The sequence below is a fragment of the Kogia breviceps genome, chromosome 7, assembly GCF_026419965.1.
Source record: "Kogia breviceps isolate mKogBre1 chromosome 7, mKogBre1 haplotype 1, whole genome shotgun sequence".
NCBI lineage: Eukaryota > Metazoa > Chordata > Mammalia > Artiodactyla > Physeteridae > Kogia > Kogia breviceps.
In genome coordinates this window covers 17,857,601-17,880,452 of record NC_081316.1, presented here as the reverse complement: position 1 = coordinate 17,880,452, position 22,852 = coordinate 17,857,601, and the positions used below count along the sequence as shown (strand labels likewise).

The following is a 22,852-nucleotide window of genomic DNA, read 5'->3' as shown; positions in this document are numbered from 1 at the left end:
CGGTTCCCCAAAGTGCAAGCGAACGAGCCTCCCCAGCTCCAAGCACAGAAAAGCTCCGTCCCTCTCCTCCAAGTGCAATGAAAGAACCACACGCGACTTGGCCCAGAATGAGGCTCAGAGACCTTAAAACGGCCGGAAATAGTCACTGCTGTACCATTAGTAGCATCTCAGCAAAATCACACCTCAGAGTCTCACGGAACTTTCCTAATTAAGGGAGAAGCAATACTAAAAATCCAAGCTCACTTTTCTGTGGGAAGTTCCTCGAAGCCGGGGGCCCCGCGCCCCACATTTCCTTTCCTGCCCTCAGCTCCGGGGAGGCCCTCGCCACCTGTGCTGCTCTCACAGCGGGGGCAGCGGCCACGGCAGCCCTCGTGCAGCTACAGCGACCACAATTCCGGCCACAGAACCCCGTGTTTGATCTCGGGCTTCGACCCAACTGAGATCGGCTCCTTTTGGTGACACCATCCTGCCGTTGTCTAAATGTTCTAAAGGAGAGACTTGACATTTACAACAATAATAAAATCTTGGGTTTCCTTTAACCGAACAGATGTTCTGCCTTTCAGGGAAAGCTCGGCAAACTCGAACTTGTAGGCCTAAAAGGGCTGAGCCCGAGTGATGAATCTTTGATAACATCTCCGAATGCCCGGGAATGATTCTATTCCCGTTTCCACCTCGGCTGAGATATCACAGCCCCCACCCAACCACCCACCCAAAAACTCCTCACCATCCATCCATCCATCCATCCACCCACCCACCCATCTCAGAACCCACTGAGCCAGGGAATATCCCCAAATTCCTCTCTCCGTCCCCCCACCATGGCCTCAGGCGCCCAGGCTCCCCTGCACGGACCCCACCCTCTCCACCCCCAAGCCTTTCACCGCTCCCACTCCCACCAAACCCTCCCTGGTGGCTACGCCTGGCCCAGGTGGGAGCCTGGGTCCTCCGGGAGCCCTCCCAACCCGCCCCGCTTCCCCGAGGGTGTTGTATGTACCCTCACCAGGCGGGCCACACCCCACTCCCCAGGGCAGGGACGGCTGTGTCACCCACATGGCCCCATGCAGAACAGGGCGGGCTGCCAAAGGGGCGGTGGTCCACCCTTCCCATTCCAGGCGCGTATTCATTCATTCATTCATTCATTCATTCGGCTGCACCGGGTCTTAGTCGTGGCACGTGGGATCTTTTGCGTGCGGGATCTTCATTGCAGCACGTGGGCTCTTTAGTTGCGGCATGTGGGCTCTTGGCTGTGGCATGCGTGTGGGATCTAGTTCCCTGACCAGGGATGGAACCCGGGGCCCCTGCACTAGGAGCGTGGAGTCTTAACCACTGCGCCACCCGGAAGTCTCCAGGCGCTGTCTTGATGATGATCGATGGATTGATTGAGTTGATGCCATTCGCATACAAATAACGAAGAAACGCCAGATTTGGCTTCAAATCTGTAGCAGATGTCGCCACGGTTGGCAGACAACTGTAAGCCATTCTGAAGGACAGCCTGCCTTTTCCCAAACCAAGGCTGCTCGGGTTATAAAGAGCTTTTATCATGACCACAGGGGTGGGGGCGTTGGGAACAGACACAACTAGAATGTGGCTCCTGGGGCCGGGCACACAGGTGACGGCTGGGAAGGAGCTCGAGGAAACTTCCGGAACACTGGGCGTCCTACGCTCGACCCGGGCTGACAGGTGAGCTGCGGACATTCACCAACCTGCTTTCCTAAGGTGTGTGCACATGGCTGGGTGTGGGACAAAGGCCACCCCCCTCCCAGCCCTACCACGTGGCCACACCCTGCTCTCCACACTCAGCCCACACCTGCCCAGCTCTGAGTGCCTCCCCACCTGCCCCCCCCCCACCGTCCACATGTTCCCCCCGACCGCCCCGACCCTCAGCCAGGCCCAGGCTCCCAACTCAGCTTGGAGAGCATCCTCTCCCTTCCAGCTCGGTCACCCCCATTTCTGATGTTCCCCAGCCCCCATCCCAGTCTCTCGAATACATACATACACGCACGCACGCACACACGCACGCATGCATGCACGTGGCCTATGGGAAGGTGGTAATTAACCCTGAGGCCCCCCAGGCAAGCTTCCAGAGCAGGGTCCACATTTCAAAGGTCAGGGAAGCAGGGACCACATTTCAAAGGTCAGGGAAGCAGGCAAACAGGAAACGGCCGGTTGGGGGCAGGTTTGGGGGGGTGGAGCAGGAAAGAAGAAATCAGCTGCAAAATATAAAAAGAAAATGAGGTAGTTTGTTTCAGACACCTTAGAGCACAAAGAAACTTAGGACGCAGGCCTCCCTGTCTTCACGAAACAGGGAGATGGGCTGGGGGCTGTCCCCTGCATGGGGGGCTATGGCCCTGACACGGGGCCACTCAGGCCCTAGAGCAGGCAGGAGGGCACACTGGCCATGCTGAGGACAGGACTGAACCTCCGTTCTGGGAAGAGCCTGGGCTTGGCAGGTACTGGAAGACCTGGGGGACAAACAAACAAAGGGCCAGAACCTGACCCAGGCCCAGTGCCTGCAGAGGGACCCCTGGGTGTCAGTCAGGGCACCAAGGGCTACTCTGAGGGTCCCGACCCTGACCCAGCTGACCTGGCCCGTTCCAGGAATGACCGTGTGTCCCTAATTCCCACCCGGCAAAGGGTCACCCCCAGCCCAGGGTCACCCCCAGGGATGACATCAGATTGTCACCGAGCCCCCCACCTTGCAAGTGGTAACCACCAGGGCCCAGCCCCCAGCCCTCAGCCCACCACCCACAGGGGACCACAGACCCCAGGGGGCCAGAGCGCCCCACCCTCTACCTTTGCAAAACTTACCCTCATGACCCCCTGCTGAGGGAGGAGCTAGCTTATCTACCATTTGTAGCAGATAAGGTATCCAAAGCACAGCGGTCACCAAGGTCACATAGCAAGGCCACACAGCACGCAACTGGCAGGGGTGGGGGTGAAGCCCCGATCCTGCGCTGGACTTTCCCCTCCACCACCTCCCCTGCCCCAAAACCCTATGGACTCTAGACTAAATCTGTGTGAGGGGACAAAGCCCCAAAGCAACCAACAAGTACCTCCAGAAACATAAAGGTGGACACATCTCACCAAATCCCTTGATGAGAACGGCCAGCCTGGCCGGGAGCTTACTCTGACCTTAAGACTCAAACGGGACACTGGGTCATTCCACACAGTCAGCGGAGAGAGAGAGGACCACCATCCAGAGGTGACAGCTTGAAGAAGCCACCCCAAAGCGAGGGTGACAGTAAAAAGCTGTGCCGGCGATGTCGTGTGTCACTCTGGGCGCACAAGACAGCTCGTAGGACAGTCATCGCCCTCTCTCCCCAACCTGTCAAGGCTGCCTAGGCAGAGGGGGACACGGGGGCACGTGACTACCAGTCTAAAGGCTCTGAGAAGTCCCGCAGTGAGAAACCTAGTTCACTTCCTAAGCCCCAGGACTCCCCAGATGTATCTGATCGCAAATAGTTTCTAGTCTTGGCCCAGGGGATGTGTTTTGAAAAACCTGGGGTCCTAGGATGTTGGTGATCTCAGCTCTGCACCCTCACTTTCCACCCCCCAGCTGCCTCCCCCGCCTCTCACGGACAAGGAGGCTGATGGCCACCGAGATCCGGGGCTCCCTGGGGAGGGGAGCCTCACTCACCCCACACATGCAGCTGCCACGAGGAGCCCCTCTGGCTGTGGCCAGTGGCTGCCAGCCTTGATGGAGAGGCTTCCTCCACCTGGTAACGAGGAAATCGTTTACAACAGACCACCCGGGATACAGATGACCCAACAGTCTCCAAGGCATCGGTCCACACTCCACGACCAACGCGGCACAGAACCAGTGACCCAACTGACTGGGACCCCCAGGCCGAGTGCTCGCATCCGGCCCACAGGCCACCCAGACAGAGCTAGTCCACAGCTACTGTCTGGCGTCCGGTCCAAACACCAGTGAGGGGAGGACACATCCCACGCCAGGGCCAGTCAGCAGAGACAGATGGCCTTTCCCAAAACCGAGTCCATTACCGTAGCCCATCGGTGGTGGAAGCCGGGGTCTACGCAACACCGCACGGTGGGGATTTTCCCGCAAGGGAAAGTGCTTCTCCGTGAAAGCCATTCCCCCTATAATTATGTTTTAATTGAGCAAATATATATATTCCACCACAGCGGCTGTGCAGGTGCTGATAGGGCTGGGGGGCCGGAAGCAGAGGCCCAGGGGTCTGAGAGGGAAGGAAACAGGTGGAGAGGGCTCACCTCAGGCACCTTGGTCCCTCCCTTCCTCCCCCGCACCGACAGACACCCCGACACACACCCCCACACGTGCACTCACTCCGCAAGCCCTAATTCAGCAATGGCGGGATGTTACCCACTCAGTGATACCTAGGACAAGTTTTTAGGGAATATGACATTTGATTTATGTCTGCCCATGTGCGTTCTCACTAATTAGAAGGTTCAAGGCAGAGCAGGAAAAATATGTATTTCAGAGTCCCAGTTTGACTTGCCAGAAACCAGTCCATTCCTAACATTCTTATTTTCGACAAAATATAGCAATCTGATTACATACCATTTCGGTTCCACGGCTCCTGGCCTGCCAGGCTCCCAGAAGCGGCCCAAGGCCACGGCAAAGATGCAGAGACAGGTCTTGGGATGGGGACTGACTCGGGCCCTGGAGGACGACAATGCCCGTCCATTCTGGCAGAAGGCAAGTCAGTGGCTTTCAGCCGAAGGCCCGAGGCCCCAACCTAAACAGGCCCCAGGTGGCACCGCGGGTTTGTACAAGAGGCGGGCCACCCCGGAGAGGGGTTCTCACGGCACTGCCCCCTCCAGGCCTGTTTCCTTGTCTAGACCGAGGGCTCAGCACCACGCTTATTTAAATGCACTGCGGCTCGTCAGCCAATTCAAATAGCAATTAAGAGGTAGGCACTGGAGCCTCAGTCTGCCAACCGCAGTCCCTGTATGACCCTGAGAGTTCCTCAGGCTCTCCTAGCCTCAGCTTCCTCATCTGTGTGATGGGGTCTGATGGCACCCCGCCCCCAGAGAGGCCGGAAGGATTCAATGAGTCAATCGATGAACATCTCAGAACCTGCCTGGTACACCGTAAGTTTTCAATAAATGCGAGCTATTTTTATCTATCAAGTCTAGAGATTTCTATCTCGGGTGTTCTAAGGCAGGATGTATTGACCAAAAAATAAAGATTTTCGTTAAATGCAGGCCTCACATAAAGTGATCCCATAGAGATCGTTCTTAATGGAAACCAGTATCAGAACTGCCCTAAGTGCAGGCTTTCAGGGTCACTTAGCTGTCCTTGGGAATCAACCGAGGAGGCACTTCTAAAGGGTACTGTGTGTGCGCACACGTGTGTGTGAGCACGCACGTGCCTCTGTGTGGTTCACAGCTCCCCCAAGAAGCACACACACCCTGTGTCTCAAGTAACGAAGTGAGAGGCCAAGCAGCGGAGGAGAGCCTGAAGCCCCCTGGGCTCTGGCAACGCCCACCTGGTCCTACCTGGCTCTCCAGGTAACTCTGCATCTGCACTGCGTCCTGGAGACCTGCCCTTGGCACATGACTGGTGTTTGATACAAGAAAGACAAAAAGAAGAGGAAAGGGGCCAGATCAACTCCTGGTAAGAGAGACGGTACCAAGCCCCGGGGTCCACAAACGCAATGCGGACACAAGAATTTAGCACAAGGCCACGCAGTTAACTCAAGGACTGGGGACAAAGGTGCAGAGGCTGCAGTGCCTCTAAGTCCCAACCCTCAAATCCCCGCCACAGGCAAGCAGACAGCCAGGCCCCCGGCAGTCGGCCAGGGCCTCTCACCAGGCTGGCACAGACTGGCCATTTCCACCGAGGTGGGGGAAGGTAGGATCGCCCCACCTCCCCCCCATCCCCACTGGCAAGGAAGGCGGCGTGTTCCCCGTGTGGCTACAGAGACCTCATTGTTCTGCCCCGCAGAGAGGAAACTGGAGAGGTGAGCTCAGAATGCATTTTGGAATCAGCAGAAAAGAACATCTGGGAAAGGAAACACGCTTCAGAAACAAACATACCTTTGTACCAGCTTTTCTTTAAGTGTAGCAAAAAAAATAATGATAATAAAGACGTGCCAAGTTGACCATCATTCACAAAATCTCCTTTTTTGGGGGCAAAATTGGGAGGCTCTGTTTTCCAATGATCTTCTCTTCCAGGAAAAAAGCAGCCACCTGGGTTCCAAGACCCAGAGACTGCCCCAGGAGCCAACAGGACCTCGGGCTCAGGAAACCTAGTCCCACAGAGAGAAGGGCACAGACGAAAACCGTCAGATAAAAGAAAACTCAAACCTCTTGCCCCCGGTCCCTGCTGAAGCCTCTCAGGACGCTGACATTCTCTGAGGAGCTGGCAGTTCTCAATACCAAATATTTACGTGAGTTTGCGGGCTGCCTATAAAGTTCAGCGCCAAGGATCAGCACTGATTATTTTTGGAACCAAGCTGAACATCAGGTCTGGAGGTTCATAAGAATGTGGAGAAGCCCCCGATTAGGGTTTTGCGGGGCCCCAGCTGAGCTCATCCAGCATGCTGGGGACCCTGCAGACAGGTAGGTAAAGACGGAGCAGGTTTCACCAAAGAGAAAACCTGGAGAAGGCCCCCTCCTCCCCTCCCCCAGCCCCTCTCTCAGTCACTGTGCCTGGATGCCTCTCACTTCCCCACATCTGACCACCCTTTCGGAATCACAGCACGTGATTCAGTCATACCTGATGTGACCTGGTCCTCATAGGAGGTGGGGCTGCCATCACCCCATTTTATGGACCGGGAGAGTGAGGCACAAGGCGACCAAAGTCACACTCAGCCAATCAACGATGAGAGATCAAAGCGCTCAGGTTCTTTCCACACTTGAAATCCATTCGTTCTACCTAATGGGGCAATCGAATGACCCCAGAACTCTCTGCAAAAGGGCTCGACACCGGGGCAGCACCCAGACAGGGGGAGACCACCCCCCGAGGCACTGCCGTCACCGTCCCAGGAGGACCGCGGCCCCTCAGCCTCTGTCTGGGTCCCCTCGCGCATTCCAGGACAACCCCTCTGTCCTCGGGCAGCAGAGACACGTGCTGCAGCCCGACGCTCCTTGCTGTTCCTTCTCAGGCAGAGAGAGCAGGGCCCAGAAAGCGGGACACTGCTCCAGATGGGGGGCCCGAACAGGCCGCTGGGGCAACAGCACCCCCTGCTCATGTCTGGGGCTCCCAGCCCGGGCTCCCACCTGCCAGGGTGGGCAGGGAAGATAATCGTTCCTGTGCACCCATCTGTAGCCACACAACAACCCAAGAGCCCAAGTCCACGCTCCACCCCCACCCCGGGGACCCTCCTCACAAGGACCACATGGGCTCTGGGGGTGCCTCAGGGGTCCTAAGCGTGGAGCTACGTGTCTCCTGCACGATGAAGCCTTGAGTCTGGGGGTGGGGGAAGGGGATGCGTCCCATCACTGGGTCACCCCACAAACTCATGTGCCCCCTCAGCCTCATCAGTGACCACGGAGATGAGGCTGACCTCCCTGCCTCAAGAGCTGGTCCAAGGAGTGGGGCAACAGCCCCCCAGAAGGTAAACATTTCGGGGAGAGAGGCCTCCGTGCTTTCCGTGCTTTCTCGCAAGGGAGGGAGACCGATCCAGAGGAAGACGGGGTCCAGATGGCACCTCCGGGGAGTAGGCATGGAAAGGAGGGCCCTTCACAGCCCTCACCGGTACAGTCACCGCTGGCCCGGGCCAGCCATGAGCATGGAGCCCCTGCCTGTGCTCATCTGGCTCCCAGGGGCCTGGTTCTGTGCTGGGCACACCTGCCAGGGGCTTAAATTACTCCTGGGTTAGAGGCAACAACAGAGTCCAGAGAGCCGGGAGCCTCCGAGACCAAGGAGGAGGCCGGTCCCACCTGAACAGGTGCAGAGGGCAGGTACGGAGGGAGGGCAGAGAGCTCAGGGCTGCACAGGAGCAGGGGCTCCACCCTGAAGGCAAAGGGCGCTGACCGTCCACGTCCCAGAGAGGGAAGCCACAAGGAGCAGGGACCTCAGTTTGGGGATGAAGAGCCAGCACCTGGGCTGCCTCGTGCGCCTTCAGCGGGGAAGGTGACGGGGTAGGAAGGGGGCGGTGGGCAGGCCAGCGATGTGGGGGCTGGGAGGAGGGGGATGCTGGTCAGCCGATGAGAGAAGAGACCCTGGGAGTCGGCCAGGCTGGCTCAGGCAAGAAGGAAGCAGGGTCTCCAACAACATCCTCTGAGGAGGGAGAGGCAGAGGTGAGCTCCTGACCACACCCTCCTGGCCATGCCTCTAACAGCACAGGTTCCAGGAGACGCTGCCCTCAGATACCTGTACCTGCGCCCCCAGCCCCAGGGTTCCCGGCACCCACCCCACCGGGCTTCCAGCTACAAAATAAGTGCCGGATTGACCTCGGCAAGGAAGCAAGTCCGGGACTGGAGCCATCAGGCCACTCGGGGCAATTAACACAACTAAGCACTCACCTTCTCATCAGAGGTGGACCGAGCGGGCCGAGCTGAGATGGTTCCCACCAAGCCACCTTTCAGCTGGAGATGAACCTGATTCCAGAATCCTCTGAGGGCCCTTGCCCCAGAGAATAACAATTATGATTGCCATAGTAACCCTAACAGCCAATAACTACTGAGGGCCCACGGGAGCTGGCCCCATGCTAAGCACGTCACAGCCGCACCTCTTTGCATCCTCAGGTGTGTCTATGTGGTAGCACTACGATTACCGCCCCCACCCCAACAGGTGGGGAAACTGAGGCCAGAGGGGTAGCTCACTTGTCCAAGGCTGCAGAGCCGGAAGCGGAGCCAGGAATGTGAGCCGAGCCAGAACAGGTGGGAGGGGCCCGCTGTGCCCTGGGATTCCAGGCCGGGGAGGCTGGGCGGGCAGCCCCCAGGGCCCCCAGGCTCGCGCGGCTGGGATTCCTCCAGCAGCTTCCACAGCAGTTCACGGCAAACCCAAGGGGGGGGGGGACGACAGGGAAGGAGGCCGCGAGCTCAGTGTGTCCTCTGTCCAGGGGTGCCTGAGACAGCGGGTCTGCTCGGAGGCCAGCACTGAACACGGCTGCCGGAGGGGACAACACGTCACGCCACATGGGCCACAGTGGGGTGACCTCCCCAAGCGTCCACTAGGGACCAAGCTGGCCTTAGGTACTACGGGCAGGCAGGAGCAGGACGAGGCCCACCTGTCCTCTTCACATCTACAAAGAGTGGGCAGGGGACACTTGAACCAAATGTGTCCCTTGGTGTCCCTCACCACTCCCAGATCAGAACGCGTTCCTAACTGGGCACCCCCATCTGCATCACCACCCTGCTCTGCTGGCACCAGCTAGGGAAGTCCGGAAAAACCCTAACCCTCTCCAGTTCCCCACTGAAAATACAACATCCCCTGAGATCCCACCCAACCAGAGACCTTAAACCTTACTGCAGTAAGGTCAGACTAGTGATTAAACCCCCAGAGTTTCCGGAAAACTCTCCCCTCACAGGTCCAAAGTCCCTAACACGACCCTCTAGGCATCCAGGGCTGGGGGGTGGTGTGTGGCGTAGGGTCCCACCTTCAGCCACCCTCCATCCTGGCAGGGCGGGGCACTGGGTACCTAGACAAGAAGCTCTAGAACGGCCGGTGATGTTGAGACACAGGAGCCCAGGGGGAGAAAGGCTCGCCTGGCAGGTGCTCTGAGTGCATCTTCCTGGATCCTCATGGGCGGAGCAGAGCAAGGGGGCTGCCTGAAGCCCAGCGCCCACCTTGCAGGCCGACCTGCCTGGATCCTGGAGCAGATCCCGCTTCATCCTCCAAATCAGTTATTCCCAGCCCGGGTCCACAGCCCAAGGAGCCACACGGTGTGCTGGCCCCAAGAGGCCCTTTCACAGCTGAAAAGCCAAATGGAAACTCCCCGGTGAGAGGTGGATGGAAACCTTGCAAGCCCCAGCAGCCCTGCTTGGTGATCGTGAGTGTCTGGGATCACTAGGCAGAAAAGGTTACTACTTAACAAATGTACTTTCCTTGGAAGGATAAACTCTTTCAAAATAAAGGGGAAATTTTTAAAAAGCTAGACCTGGTAGCCAAAAGGATGGAAACTGCTCTTTGGCTCTGAGCAAACCTCTGTACATCTTGAACCGTTCACTGCTCAAGTGCCTTCTGAAAGGAGGCGCGGGGCGGGCTGCCTCGAGGGCAGATCACCGCTTGCACCATGGTGACCAGGACTATGCTCTCCGGGCAGGGGCGCGCGCACGGGTCCCCTGGACCGCCCCCCAACCCCGCCCCGGCAGAGCTAGACAGCCAGCATCTCAGCCCTGTGAGCTGACACTCCACTTGGAGAGAACTCTGCCAACACAGACGACACCGTGAAAGCCAGCACAGACCACCCCCCCGGCAGCACCCGGAGCAAGCGGTCAGCAGTTCGTGGGTTCTAGGCAGCCTAAGAGCTGCGGCAGGGAGCCAGACAAGGACCCAGGCTGCGGTGGCCACGAGAGGTGTAATGAGCCTCTTGAAAGAGAGGGCAGGAGTGGGAGGCCCACGGCAGCCGGGCTCGGGAGCCGCTCGCCCACAATACAGCACGGGCCCTGGGAGTCAACCAGGGCTGAGCAAACTCATGCAGAGACCCGGGCAGTGACACCACCACTGGAACAAGCCTCAGATGCTCAAGGGCGCGACCCTGAAGGGGCAATGTTCTCGAAAAAAAAATTTGGGGGAGGGGGTGCACTGCGCGTCTTGCAGGATCTCAGTTCCCCGACCAGGGATGGAAACCGTGCCCCCTGCAGCGGAAGCACAGAGTCTTAACCACTGGACCGCCAGGGAAGTCCCAGGGCAATGCCCTCTTAATGCTTAAACTCCTGAAAGCTCATTAACAATATCCTCGCTCAGCTACCTACTCTGTAGTTGTAACTCAAAAGCACAGAAACCTTCTTTTTTAGAATAAAAATTCTTGTACCACGATTTCTACGTTTTTTGCATGACTGAAAATGTTCTACAGTTTTTTGAAAGATGATAAAAATGACAGGTGAAGGATGCAGGCGCAAGGCCCCACTGTGGCATCTCAGTCCGGGCTGTGGAAGGTGGGGAGGTATCACGTGGACCCAGGACATCACGGTCCAGTGCGTTTAGGATGCACTGGGTTTCCTGAAGTAAAATAAAGGCCAGCTTTATTTGTTGCAGGCCATCTTAGAATCCAGACCTCGGAAATATGGGCTCTAGAGGGCGGAGGGGGGCCCCCACACTTGGCCCCAGAAGCTTTTGTCATGTAGCAGGACAGCTGTTTCACAATCTGGGAAACAAAGCCAGGCTGGAGTTTGGGATGCAGGCGGGAGCTCGCAACGCTGTAGATTTAGGGGCCGGAGGAAGTAAGGATGGGAAAGATCAGCTCCCTGGACAGACGGCCTCGGGAATCCCCAGGGCAGCTACGCTGAGCGTCCACGGCACACCAGACACCAGGCCGGACGCAGAAGGACGAAGAAGAAGACAATGTGTGCCCCAGGCCCTCTCAGGCTGGGCAGCCATGAAAGGTTCTGGACTCGGAGGAGATGGATCTGCCTGGAAAAGTACTCACCCCGCAGAGCAGAGACACATCCTCAGTGGCAGCATGGACCTCTGGGCCGAAAAGTTCCAACTCTGGACACCACGAAACCAGTGCAGCTTTTCTCACAAAGGGAAGGATACGATGAAACTAGTTTTAGAAGAATTAATCTGGCCAGAGTGAAAGATAAACGGGCAAGGGGAAGGTTCTAGAAAGCAGAGACCAACTAGAAGTTGATGTAATCCTCCACCTGGAATCTAGTCCTCCATGGGGTACTGTGGAGGCCCCAGGGGGAAGCCTCAGAGCCCGGGGGTCTGGGTGTGGGAGGGAACGGAGACAGGCCTGAATCTGGACAGCAGAGGAAGGACGGTCATCAAAGTGCTCCCCGCTTCCAGCCTGAGTAAAGAGGAATCCAGCGGGGCTAGGACGGGCGCCTGCCGTAGCCCAGTTCCCCACATTCAGTCTCCTTTGGGGAACCAAGCTCACTCTGGGGAAAGTTCAGAGGAATGGCCTCCCCCACAAAGGCCAGCTGGAGAACACACCTTGACCTGCAACCAGCTTGCGGGGAGGACATCCCCTCAGCTCCCATCGTGGACAACGCCTGCTCCTTCCAGGGCGGAGTCCCACGTGGCAGCTGTCCACATGCTACAAGTCTGGAAAGCACCCAGGCCCCCAGGGCTCAAGTGTCCGGGCCGGGGCCACGCACTCGGGTGGCCTTTAATGCCCACTGAGCAACTCCCTGAGAGTTTTGGGGACCTACCTAGGCGGGTACCGCCTCCCCATCTGGGTTAACAGAGCGTACAGCCCAGGGAAGAAATTAAAGTTGCTCACATTTTGTTCTGGAAGGAACGAGGGGAGGGGAGCAATCATTCACACAGTAATTATATTTGCCTCCGGGTGAGCGCTGGGATTAGCTGCACCAGGGCCTGTTTCCTGAGCGGACGCTGGCGTGCGACACGCAGCAGGAGCATCCCAGGCAATCCAGCGCACACGCTGCCTCTGAAGCACACGCCACGCGCTAAGAGGAACCAAAAATGCGAAGACCGGCTCCGTTGCAACCACAGGTGGACTTCCTTCCACAGCCAGAGACCAGCCTGCTTGGTCAGAGGCCACTTCTAAAGTCCAGCCCTCCGACACCTGCTGAATGTCACCATTTACTGTCCCCGGATCAAAGGATAGAACCTCATAGGCTGACTCTGAAGTTTATCCCAAAAGAATAAATGCACAAGAAGAGTCAACACAATTTTTTGAAAAGAGCAATGACGGGGTAATTGCACAGTCGATCTCAAAATATACTATGATGCTATGGAAATTAAAACAGCAGCAGGCTGGTACAGAAAGACAGCCACAGGTCAAGAGAGCAGGACAAAAGGTTCCAGAATAAGGAGCCAAGCACCTGCGGACACTGCAAGTGAAAGAGTGGCATTTTAAATGAATGAGGATAGGATAGGCCACGCCATCAACTCCCTATCCACCTACAGGGGGGACAGTTCAGATCCCTACCTCATACCATATTCCTCCTCCCAACCAAAAAAAACAGAATAATGTCTGAATTTAAAACAACAAAATAATAACAGTCTTGGAAGAATATAAAGGAAGATGTATTTATAGTCTCGGGGTAGAGAAACGAGGCATGGAACCCAGAACCCTTAAGAGAAAAGACAGAGTTTTGTTACATGAAACTTTCTAACGTCTTCGCCATAATAAACCACCAAAAACAAGGATGAAGGACTAGCTACAGATCAGAAGAAAAATCTGGAACAAATATAATAAAGAATTAATGTCCACACCAAATAAAAAGTTCCTACAAATCAATAAGAAAAAGATAAGCAAATCAACAGGAAAATGGACCAAGGATAAGAGTAGGCAATTTGCACATAAGCCAGTAATGAAGCGAAGTGCAAACCAAAATGTGATATAATTTTTAACCAAGTTGATTTTTAAAAATAGAATCTGGTGATTCCCAGCACCGAAAGGAGAAGGAAAAGCATGTACCCTCTGAGATGCCTGGTAGGGTATAAATTGGTGCAGCCTTTTTGGAGGAATTTGTCAGTATCTTTAAAATTGTATAAATGGGACTTCCCTGGTGGCGCAGTGGTTAAGAATCCGCCTGCCAACGCAGGGGACATGGGTTTGAGCCCTGGTGCAGGAAGATCCCACATGCCGCGGAGCAACGAAGCCCGTGTGCCACAACTACTGAGCCTGCACTCTAGAGCCCGTGAGCCACAACTACTGAGCCCGCGTGCCACAACTACTGAAGCCCATGTGCCTAGAGCCCATGCTCCACAACAAGAGAAGCCACCACAATGAGAAGCGCGCGCACCACAACGAAGAGTAGGTCCCGCTAGCCACAACTAGAGAAAGCCCGCACGCAGCAACGAAGACCCAATGCAGCCAAAAAACAAACAAATAAATAAAGAACACATGATCTTAACTCACTTAAAAAACTATTGTATAAATGAACATACTCTTTGACAAGGAAGGTATCCTACAAAAATGCTTGTACGCACACGCACAGATGCATGTGCAGTGTTATTCACTGTGTCATGCCCTATAATAGCAATAAAGCCTGGAAAAACATAAGTGCTCCGCAACCGGGTAAAAGCCATGAAATATGGTGTGCCCGAACTACAAAATACTACTTAGCTTTTAAAAAAGAATGAAGATCTAAAAATAAAGATACAGAAAATGTTTGTGATACATTAGCAAGTGAAAAAGAGAGGCCATGGAATGGTAGGATCTATGTAAAAACTATGAGTACACGTTCAAAACAAAAATAACACACTAAACTACGTGTTGAAGGTGTGGTCATCTCTGACCAGGACACGGGGCTTCCCAGAAAGAGGTACCATGCAGTTAAGTGTTTGAGCTGTTCATATGTATCCATGCAGGTCTTGCACTTTAAAATATACATGTTTATAAAAGAAAGTGGCCAACAAGCACGTGTGAAGACGCTCAACATCCTAAGCCGCCAGGAAACTGCAAGAGTCCAAACCACAGCGCGCGGCACCACTTCACACCTGCTAGGACGGTGCGGACCAAAAAGAGGAAAGATAAGCAGTGTTGGCCAGGACGGGGAGAAACTGGAACCCTCGTGTGTTGCTGATGGGGACGTAAAACGGGGCCGCTGCCATGGAAGACAGTTTCACGTTCCTCAAAAATTAAATATAGGATGGCCATACGATCCAGCAATTTCACTTTTCTGGGTATATCCCCCGAAAGTGAAAGCAGGGACTCATACAGATTCTTGCACACCCGTGTTCACAGTGGCATTATTCACAATAGCCAAAGGTGGAAACAACCCAAGTGTTCATCAACAGGTGAATGGATAAACAAAGTATTAAAATAAGCCACACACCAAAGGATAAACATCATGTGATTCCACAAACAGGAGATACCCAGAAAAGGCAAATTCACAGACACAGAAGAGTGGAAGAGAGGTTAGCAGGGGCTGGGGGTAGAGTGAGAAATGGGGAGGGACTGCTGAATGGATACAGTTTCTGTTTGGGGTGATAAAAAATTTTTCTGGAGACAGATGGTGGTGACAGCCGCACAACACTTGACTGTTATTAATGCCTCTCTTCAACTGTATACTTAAGGGTGGGAAAAAGCAGGCCGGGATGGCAGAGCTGGGGGCTGCCACAGCCTCAGGAGGCCACACTCCAGACCTGAGAGTGCAGGGTCCTGGACGGGTAAGGGTGGAGCCGGCTGGGCCTTCGGGGAAGCCACACGGCCCAGGCCCAGCAGAGGAAGGGCAGTGGGGCCTGGGCGGGGGGCAGATGAGGTACCTCCTCATCTAGAAAAACTACATGCAGGCAAACTGAAAGCACTGAAAAAAATCTACATTGAATCAAATACCAACCAAGAAAGCAAATAAGAAAATACCCAGAAAGTACAGTATCTCCCAGCCCTGCAAAAGGGCTCACAGGCGATGTCACCAGGACAACTTCCCAGGGTCCTGGGCAAGAGAGATCCTGAGTCTGGGGGACAGAGGACAGCGGACATGTGACCCTGGGCACAGATCCAATCAGACCCTGAGGTTCCGGCCCCAGGCAGCTGCCACCACTGCTGGAGCCTGAGGTCAACACGCCCACAACACCTCTCCCCTCCTCCCAGCCCCCCACTGGAAGACAGGTGTCTGGGACTCTGACCCTCGGACTCTTTTAAAGGGAAACGGCCACCTAGGGCAGGACTCCCCCTTCCACCACGTCCTTCCCATGATGGCCCACCTCAGCTTCCTCCTCACTGAACCCCAGCCAGCACCCTGCAAGGGACACGCCATCATCCCCATTTTGTGGATGAGGAAACTGAGGCCAAGAGCTAGCAGACCACCACTTCCTGAGCTGAAGAGAAAGCGGAGAGCAGCCCGCAGCAGCGGGTGGGCCCAAGGGGCCGGCTCTTTGTGCCTCAGCCGCCCACAGCTTGGACCCACACTGTCACCAGGATGCCCGCAGAGCAGAGAGGTCAGGTCGCTGCCTCCTGCACAAATGTGTCCCAGGCCCAGCAGGGGAAGGGGCTGCACGCGGCCCCCTGCACCCGTCAGAGCCTCCCCATTCTGAGAGCGTGGTAAGTGACCATCCCAGAGGCCTCCTAAACCGCAGATGTCCAGTTCCTCCCAGGGCTCCTGTAATAATGAACATGGCACTAAGTCCACCTCCCAGCACCCCTCCCCTGCCAGAGGCCAGCCCTGGGCCCTTAGCTTGTCCCCTGGCCCGGCTCTCCCGGCTCTGAAACTAATTTGTTCATGTCCCCGGCTCAGCTTTAAACAGCCTCCACTGTCCAAACCCCACAAGGACAACCGGCTCCCATCCCGTGCCCACTGGGAGAAGTACTCAAGCAAGGTCAACCCATCAGCAGGTGGACAGATGAGCTCCACATGACGGAAGGCTGTTCAGCCGTGAAAGGAACGGAGCACTGACAAGTGCTACAGCGTGGACGCACCTCGAAAGCATCCCGCTAAATAAGAAGCCAGATGCAAAAGGCAGCACAGCCTATGATTCCCTGTATACGAAGTGTCCGGAACACACGATTCCACAGAGACCCCAATTCGTGGGAGCGGCCGATGGGAAGTTGTTGAAGTTATGGTTTATGGGTACAGGTTTTTATTCTGGGGTGACAGAAATGTTTTGTATCTTGACAGAAGGGGTACTTGCACAGCGCTGTGAATGTATTAAATGCCACTGAATGGTATACTTTAAAATGGTTAATTTTATGTTACATGATTTTCACCTCAATTAAAAAAAAAATCAATTCAACACCTTTCCCCTGCGTTTCCTATCCCCCTCCTCCAACTGAAGTCTCCGGAAGCTTCCATCGCTTTCTGGACCATATCCAGACTCTGCAGCGCAATCCGGCCTCTTTCAGCAGAGACCCGCCGGTTCTTGAGGACAGGGCTCTGGGACTGAGCCCACCTCTCCCAGAGCTGCACAGTCAGCTTCTGTTTGCCTTCCCGTCAACCGGACACCCCGACAGCAAAGGCCCGGGCCTCCTCTGCCATTCTGTCCCATTCTCTCCCCAGGGCTTCACCAGGCACCAAGAGTAGCAACAACAATAATAAGACATGATACAGGCACGCGTCAACTCACTGAACTATTGGGAGGAAGCACTATTACACCCATTTTACAGAAGAGAAGACTAAGGTACACACAGGTAGAGTCAGCTGCCCAAGCTCCCCCCACAAGCAAGGCTCTGCCCACACTGTTAACCACCACAAGAACCCTCACCCAGTGTTGCAGCAATAAACAAGTCAGACGGCGGGCTAGAGGTCCAAGGTCCCACACAGAAGAAAAATCCGGACTGTGTGATAATAGCTTCTAGACCTTCCAGGCAGAAAGATCAAGGACCCCATTACACAATAGGCACGGCAGCTCTGCCACCACCGGTTCCTCACCCGGGCCAGGAATGGTGCTAAGGGTTCCCCAGGCAGCATTTAACGTTCCGGACCATGTTGGCTGGGGGGTGGGGGGACCAGGTGAGGACACAGAATACAAAGAAGCTAAGTAAGTTGTCCAAAGTCAAACAGGTACTGAGCCTCTAGACCCAAGTGGTCTGACCCCAAAGCCCCCACCCTCAGCCCTGGCAAGCCCAAGGTGCAGGGTAGGAAGCCACGCTGAGTCCTCACCTAACTGCACACACTCCCATCCCGTGTGCAAATCCTGCTAAATGCCTGAGCGGTGACACAGTGCAGCTGAAATTAAACGGGTTCCAAATATGACAGGATCTCCACAGCAAATGCTGGATCATGTGGGTGCACTGGGTAAATTCTTGGAACTGAATGTGAGGGTTCAAGGCACGTGGGCCCTGCTTTGGGAAGCAGAGGGTCCTTCAGGAGAACTCTCAGTGGACTCTCCGCAGCAATTACTTAACTCAATACCCACCTGCCGGGCCCTCCGCATGGGCCAGGCAGTGAGCATCTGCAGTAACCACCCAGGGGGCAGTCCTGGAGCAAGTTCTTTGCGGCTAAAAGGGAGAGGCCTGGGCCGTGGGGCTGGGGCAGGCCATTCCCAGCACCGGGACCACTAGAACAAAGGCATTTCCGTGGGCTCACCGCTTCAAATTGCAACAGGAAGCAATCGGGAAAAATAATTAGCTACCAACTTACTGGCTCCACTCCGGACTGTGGCATAAATCTAACACAGAAATCAGGGACATGACATGTCAAGAACAGTCAAAAGAGTTCTGCAGAAAGATCCCTCCTTTTCGTCCCATTTTAGGACCAGATTACCACATCAGCCGGTGCTCTAAAAACCTCGCGTTGACATGCTTTCTAATGTTAAAATAATCGAGTCTATTTTTGCCTCCTACACAACTGAACTCCACAGATGTGATTCCTTCTCCATGGGGGCTCAAACCGCAGGACAGGCACTGGAGTCCAGCAACATCACCCCAAAGGTCCAGGAAATCCGAAACTGCAACACAGTGAAAAGCAACGCAGCTGGCTGAGAAACCCCACCTTTAAAACAAACATCTTCCCCAAAAAAAAAAAAACCCTTTTGCCTCCGTGATCCAGGCATTTCCGGAAAGAGAAGGACAGCGTTGGCCTGAACTACCCAGATACTGTCATTGTTTTGTCGTCACCTTGTTTTGCTAGTATCAGACAGGGCCAAGAATGTAAACACGCTCCTGAGACAGGCAAATTTGGGGTGAAACCGCCAAGAGTCTCCGGGCTGGGAGGCAAGAGGACTTGAGGAAACGACCCCCTCTCCGCTCCCCAAACCTCAACGGAGGGGCCGCAGCGCTGGGAATGTGACCACAGAGCCAGGCCAGGACACCTCCCTACAGTGTCCACACTGGAAATATTCAGGGAGACAGCTGTTTGCCTTAAAGAGGCCCAGACAAAGGGACCCGAGCCGCCCCCCACCCACCCGCAAATGCCACCAGCAGAATAGCAGCCTGGAGAGCACAGGACTCGCACTCTCGTGTCCACTTGGCCAGCCACACTCCAGAAAAACAAAACACTCACGTCGGAAGAGAATGATTTAGGTAGCGAGAGGCTTGCTTCAAAAACCACATGGCAATCTCCAAATTAAAAGAACATGTGTAGCTTTTCACAAGGCGCTTCGTTTCCTGAGTCCTCCTGACCTCAACTCCACCCCTTGGGACACACCAAAAGTGGGAGAGAAAGGTCTCCAGTCCCCGACCTCCCAAAGGGTGGGTGTCCAGCTGAGGCCCCACGCCGCGCGCTGGGACCACGTCACCCCGAGGCGGCCCCACGCAGCCGGCCCCCCGGGTGGACACCGGCCGGGTGTCACTGTTTGGGGCCCCAGCGGCCAGACGGGTCGTCCAGGCACCTGGCAGGTGTCAGTCCGTTTGGAAACCGACAGCAACGCAGATGAAAGGAGTAGCGCCACAGGCCAGGCCGCCCGGCGCCCGGTTCAGAACTTTCTCTGCAATTTAAATCAGTTGCCGGAGCTCGCAGGCCGGCCGCGCGGCCATCGGAAACAGGGTCGGGAAGGAGTTCCCGACACAGGGCGGCAAGGCCTGCCTCCGGGCCGAAAGTCCCCGCTCCGTGCGTGCCCGCGGGCCGGGGTCTCCCCGGTCCCCGCACGGCCTCGGCCGGCGGGCTTCGGGCGGGCGCACTTCCGAGCGCGCCCCGGGGGCCGGGCAGGTGAGGACCCGCCCGCGCCGCACCTGGCGGGGTCGACGCCGCCCGCGCGCCCTCCTCGCCGGCCCGGGACGCGGGACGGGACCCGGCTTCCCCGGGAGGGGCTCGGGCGGGCGAGACAAAGGGCCCGCACGCAGCCCACGGGCAGCGGGCGCGGCGGGGGGGCGGCGGGGACCCGCGGCGCGCGCCCCAACTCGCCCCCAACTTCCGAAGTCGCTTCCGAGGCGGCGCCGCGCACTTGGCCGCGGGGCGGCCGAGCCGCCCGGGCGCCCGGGCCATTGTCCCTCCGGCCCGCGCCCACCTACCCGCGGCGGGGGCCAGGCTGCAGCAGAGCGCGAGCAGCAGCAGCGGCGGCGGCGGCGGAGGCCGGGGCGGCGCCGCCTCCATGTTGTCCGGAGCCGGACGGGCCCGCGCCGCGCTCACTCGGGCTCCATGGCGCGGCGGCCGCGGCTCCTCGCGCGGCTCCGGGCGCCTGCCGCCTCCCCCCTCAGGCGCCGCGGACCAGGACGACGGGGGAGGAGGCAGGGGGCGCGGGAGCGGAAGCCGCGCCGCGTCTCCGCCCCCCGCCGCCGCCGCCGCCGCCGCCCTCCCGCGCCCCACGCGCCGGCCGCGCCCTCCAGCGGGCGCCCCCCGGAGCCGACCCGCGGCGAGGCGGCCGCCGCGCGAGGTCCCCGAGGCTCTGCGCGGGCCCCCGGCCCCCTGGGGCCGACCGCTGGCGCTCGGCGGGGGCGCGTGGTCGGGCGCCGGGCTTGCACCCCGCGGGGCCCGGGGGCCCGATCAAGTCCTGGAAGCAGGTGTGTTACCTGTAGAGCTGCCGAGACCGGGCTTGACCGTTGGGGAAACTGAGGCACGGGGGCGGGGCGTGCGGAGGGGGTTGCCCGAGAGCACACGGTGAGGCAGTTTCTGGGCTGGAAGCCAGGGGCCCCGAGCCAGGTGCGTGCACCTTCCCGCGACCGCAGCCACCCCGGCAGGGTCCAGTCGGGGCGGCCCCGCGACACCTGTTGTTCACACTGTGGAGGGCACAGGAGGGCGACCGCGAGTCGGTGCAGGGCAGGGACGGAGGCGGCTGATGGAGAGTCAGGTGGAGGCTGCACGGGCTGGGAAGTGGGGGCGGGGCGGGGTGGGGGGTTGAGGTTTTATTTTTAAACTAAATGTGTACCCTAGACGTTAATTATGGTACTCGAAGACCGAGCGGTAGACACGCTGTTCTTCCAAATATGCTTGTAGGCGGCCTCTAGGATGGCAGACCTCACCTTTGATCATTCAACAAGCAGGCACTGAGCCCGGCCACCCCCGACGCATTCCCTGTCCCCGCCCCCCCCCCGCCCCCGTGCCCACCTGAGCATCAGGCTCAGCCACTGAACCCTCAGGGCACGGGAAGGCCTGGGAAGGGGCAGCACAAGCTCTGGAACCCACAGGCCCAAGTTCAAACTCAGGCCCAAGTTCAAACTCTGGTTCTGCGGCTTCCTAGAACTAGGTGTGCCCTTGGGTAGGTCCAAATATAACCTCTCTGGGCAGACTTTCCTCCCTTATAAAACAGTGAGAACAATGCTTACCTTGCAGGTGCTGAGACAACTGTAGGCAACTCACATGAACAAGCCGGTACTACATGGATGCAGGCATTCTTCACGTGTTTGTGACAACTTTACAAAGCAAGCGGTCAGGCAGAATGTCTCTGTCCCATGGGGTTTATATTGTAGGGAAGGAGACAAACAAACAAGAAGATAGATAAATTTAAAACCAAAACAAACAAACCAAAACACCATTAACAGACCAAGGAAGGCCCCCCAAAATGAAGCGTGTTGGGCTGCAGTGTCTGGGGAAATTCTGACTTAGGCGGGTAGGGACGTTTGAGCTACCATCAAGGAGAAGCCAGCTGGGGCCGGTGTGTATCAGACCTGGAAAAGGAGTCAAGAATTTATCCCAAGTCTATGAGAAGCCGTTTAGGGGTTTCTGTAGCAAACTCCTTTCTGATTCCTTTCTCACACCCTATGCCCAACCGCAACTGCACATCCTATTGGCTCTACTTTCAAAATAGAGGCAGACTCTTAACACTTCTTATACCTCCAATATCACCACCCCGGTTTGGGTCACATCTCACCCCAGTGGGTCTCCCACTTCCAGCTTTGACCTCCTTCAACCTCAACTCACAGCAGCCAGAGTGAGTCTGTCAAAACAAGTCAGCTCACATCCCTACTCTGCTCAAGAGCCTGCTATGGCTCCCATACCAGTTAGAATATAAGCCAAAAGATGTTATGGCACCTACAGGGCCTGATCTGGCTACATCTCTCCCTTTGTCTCTCCAACCTCCTGATGCACTCTTCTTCCTCTCCCTCACCCGGCTCTGGCCACAGTGGCCTTCTTGCTGGTCCTTATGCACACAGCACACACTCCTGCCCCAGGGCCTTTGCACTTGCTCGTCTCTGTGCTGGAACTCTTTTACCACAGTTACCCACATGGTTTACTCCATCACATCTTCAGCTCCTCAGCCAGACCTTCCCTGACCCGCTTTGGAGATTGCAAACCACACCGCCCATCCTTGCCAGCACTTCCTGCTCCATTTCTCTGCTTCACTTTTCTCCTTTGCACTGACCAACATCTGACATACTAGTGTTTACTTATCTTTCTTCCTTCCACAAGAACAAACTTTCACTTGTTTTGTTCCACGTGTATCCCCCAAGCCTATACCAGGACCTGGCACATAGTAGGTGCTCAATAAATGTTTGGTGAATGACCCAATGAACTGGAAAGTCCCAATTTATGTTTATGAAAGGAGCACTCTGGCTTCTGAGTGGGGACAGGACTGTCAGGAGGGAAGAGAGGATGCTGGGGACTGGTCAGCAGGTGGCTGCCATGGTAGCACCCAGGAGAGATGGCAGCTTGGATGGGCAGCGGTGGGGGTATCGTGAATGGCAAGAAGGCACTGGATTCAGGATGCTTTAGGAAGAGCTAATGGGACTCCCTAAGGGCACTGGCTGTGGGGATGAGGGGAAGGAGGCCCAGGGTGGCCCACCATAGGGGCTCTGCTAGGGGACACTTATTACAACAGCTGGTCCAAAGTCCAAGCCAAGGTTCTAAATCTGAGAAAGGATATGGAGACGACGAAGACCCTGTGCTCAGTTATGCAAATGATTTAAAGGAAAATGAGGGCTTCCCTGGTGGCGCAGCAGTTGAGAGTTCGCCTGCCGGTGCAGGGGACGCGGGTTCGTGCCCCAGTCCGGGAGGATCCCACATGCTGCGGAGCGGCTGGGCCCGTGAGCCA

General features: G+C 56.4%; 1 protein-coding gene across 3 annotated transcripts in view; it reads right to left on the bottom strand.

The window, feature by feature from the left end:
* Positions 1-20,058, bottom strand: part of LRP5 (LDL receptor related protein 5) — a 109,572-nt gene extending 89,514 nt beyond the window's left edge. For all 3 annotated transcript variants that reach the window (XM_059069274.2, XM_059069275.2, XM_067037732.1), the window contains exon 1: positions 19,896-20,058. In XM_059069274.2, the coding sequence (XP_058925257.1) occupies positions 19,896-19,977 (82 nt within the window). In that variant the 5' untranslated portion in view covers positions 19,978-20,058. The remainder of the gene's footprint in view (positions 1-19,895) is intronic.
* Positions 20,059-22,852: the final 2,794 nt, after the last annotated feature.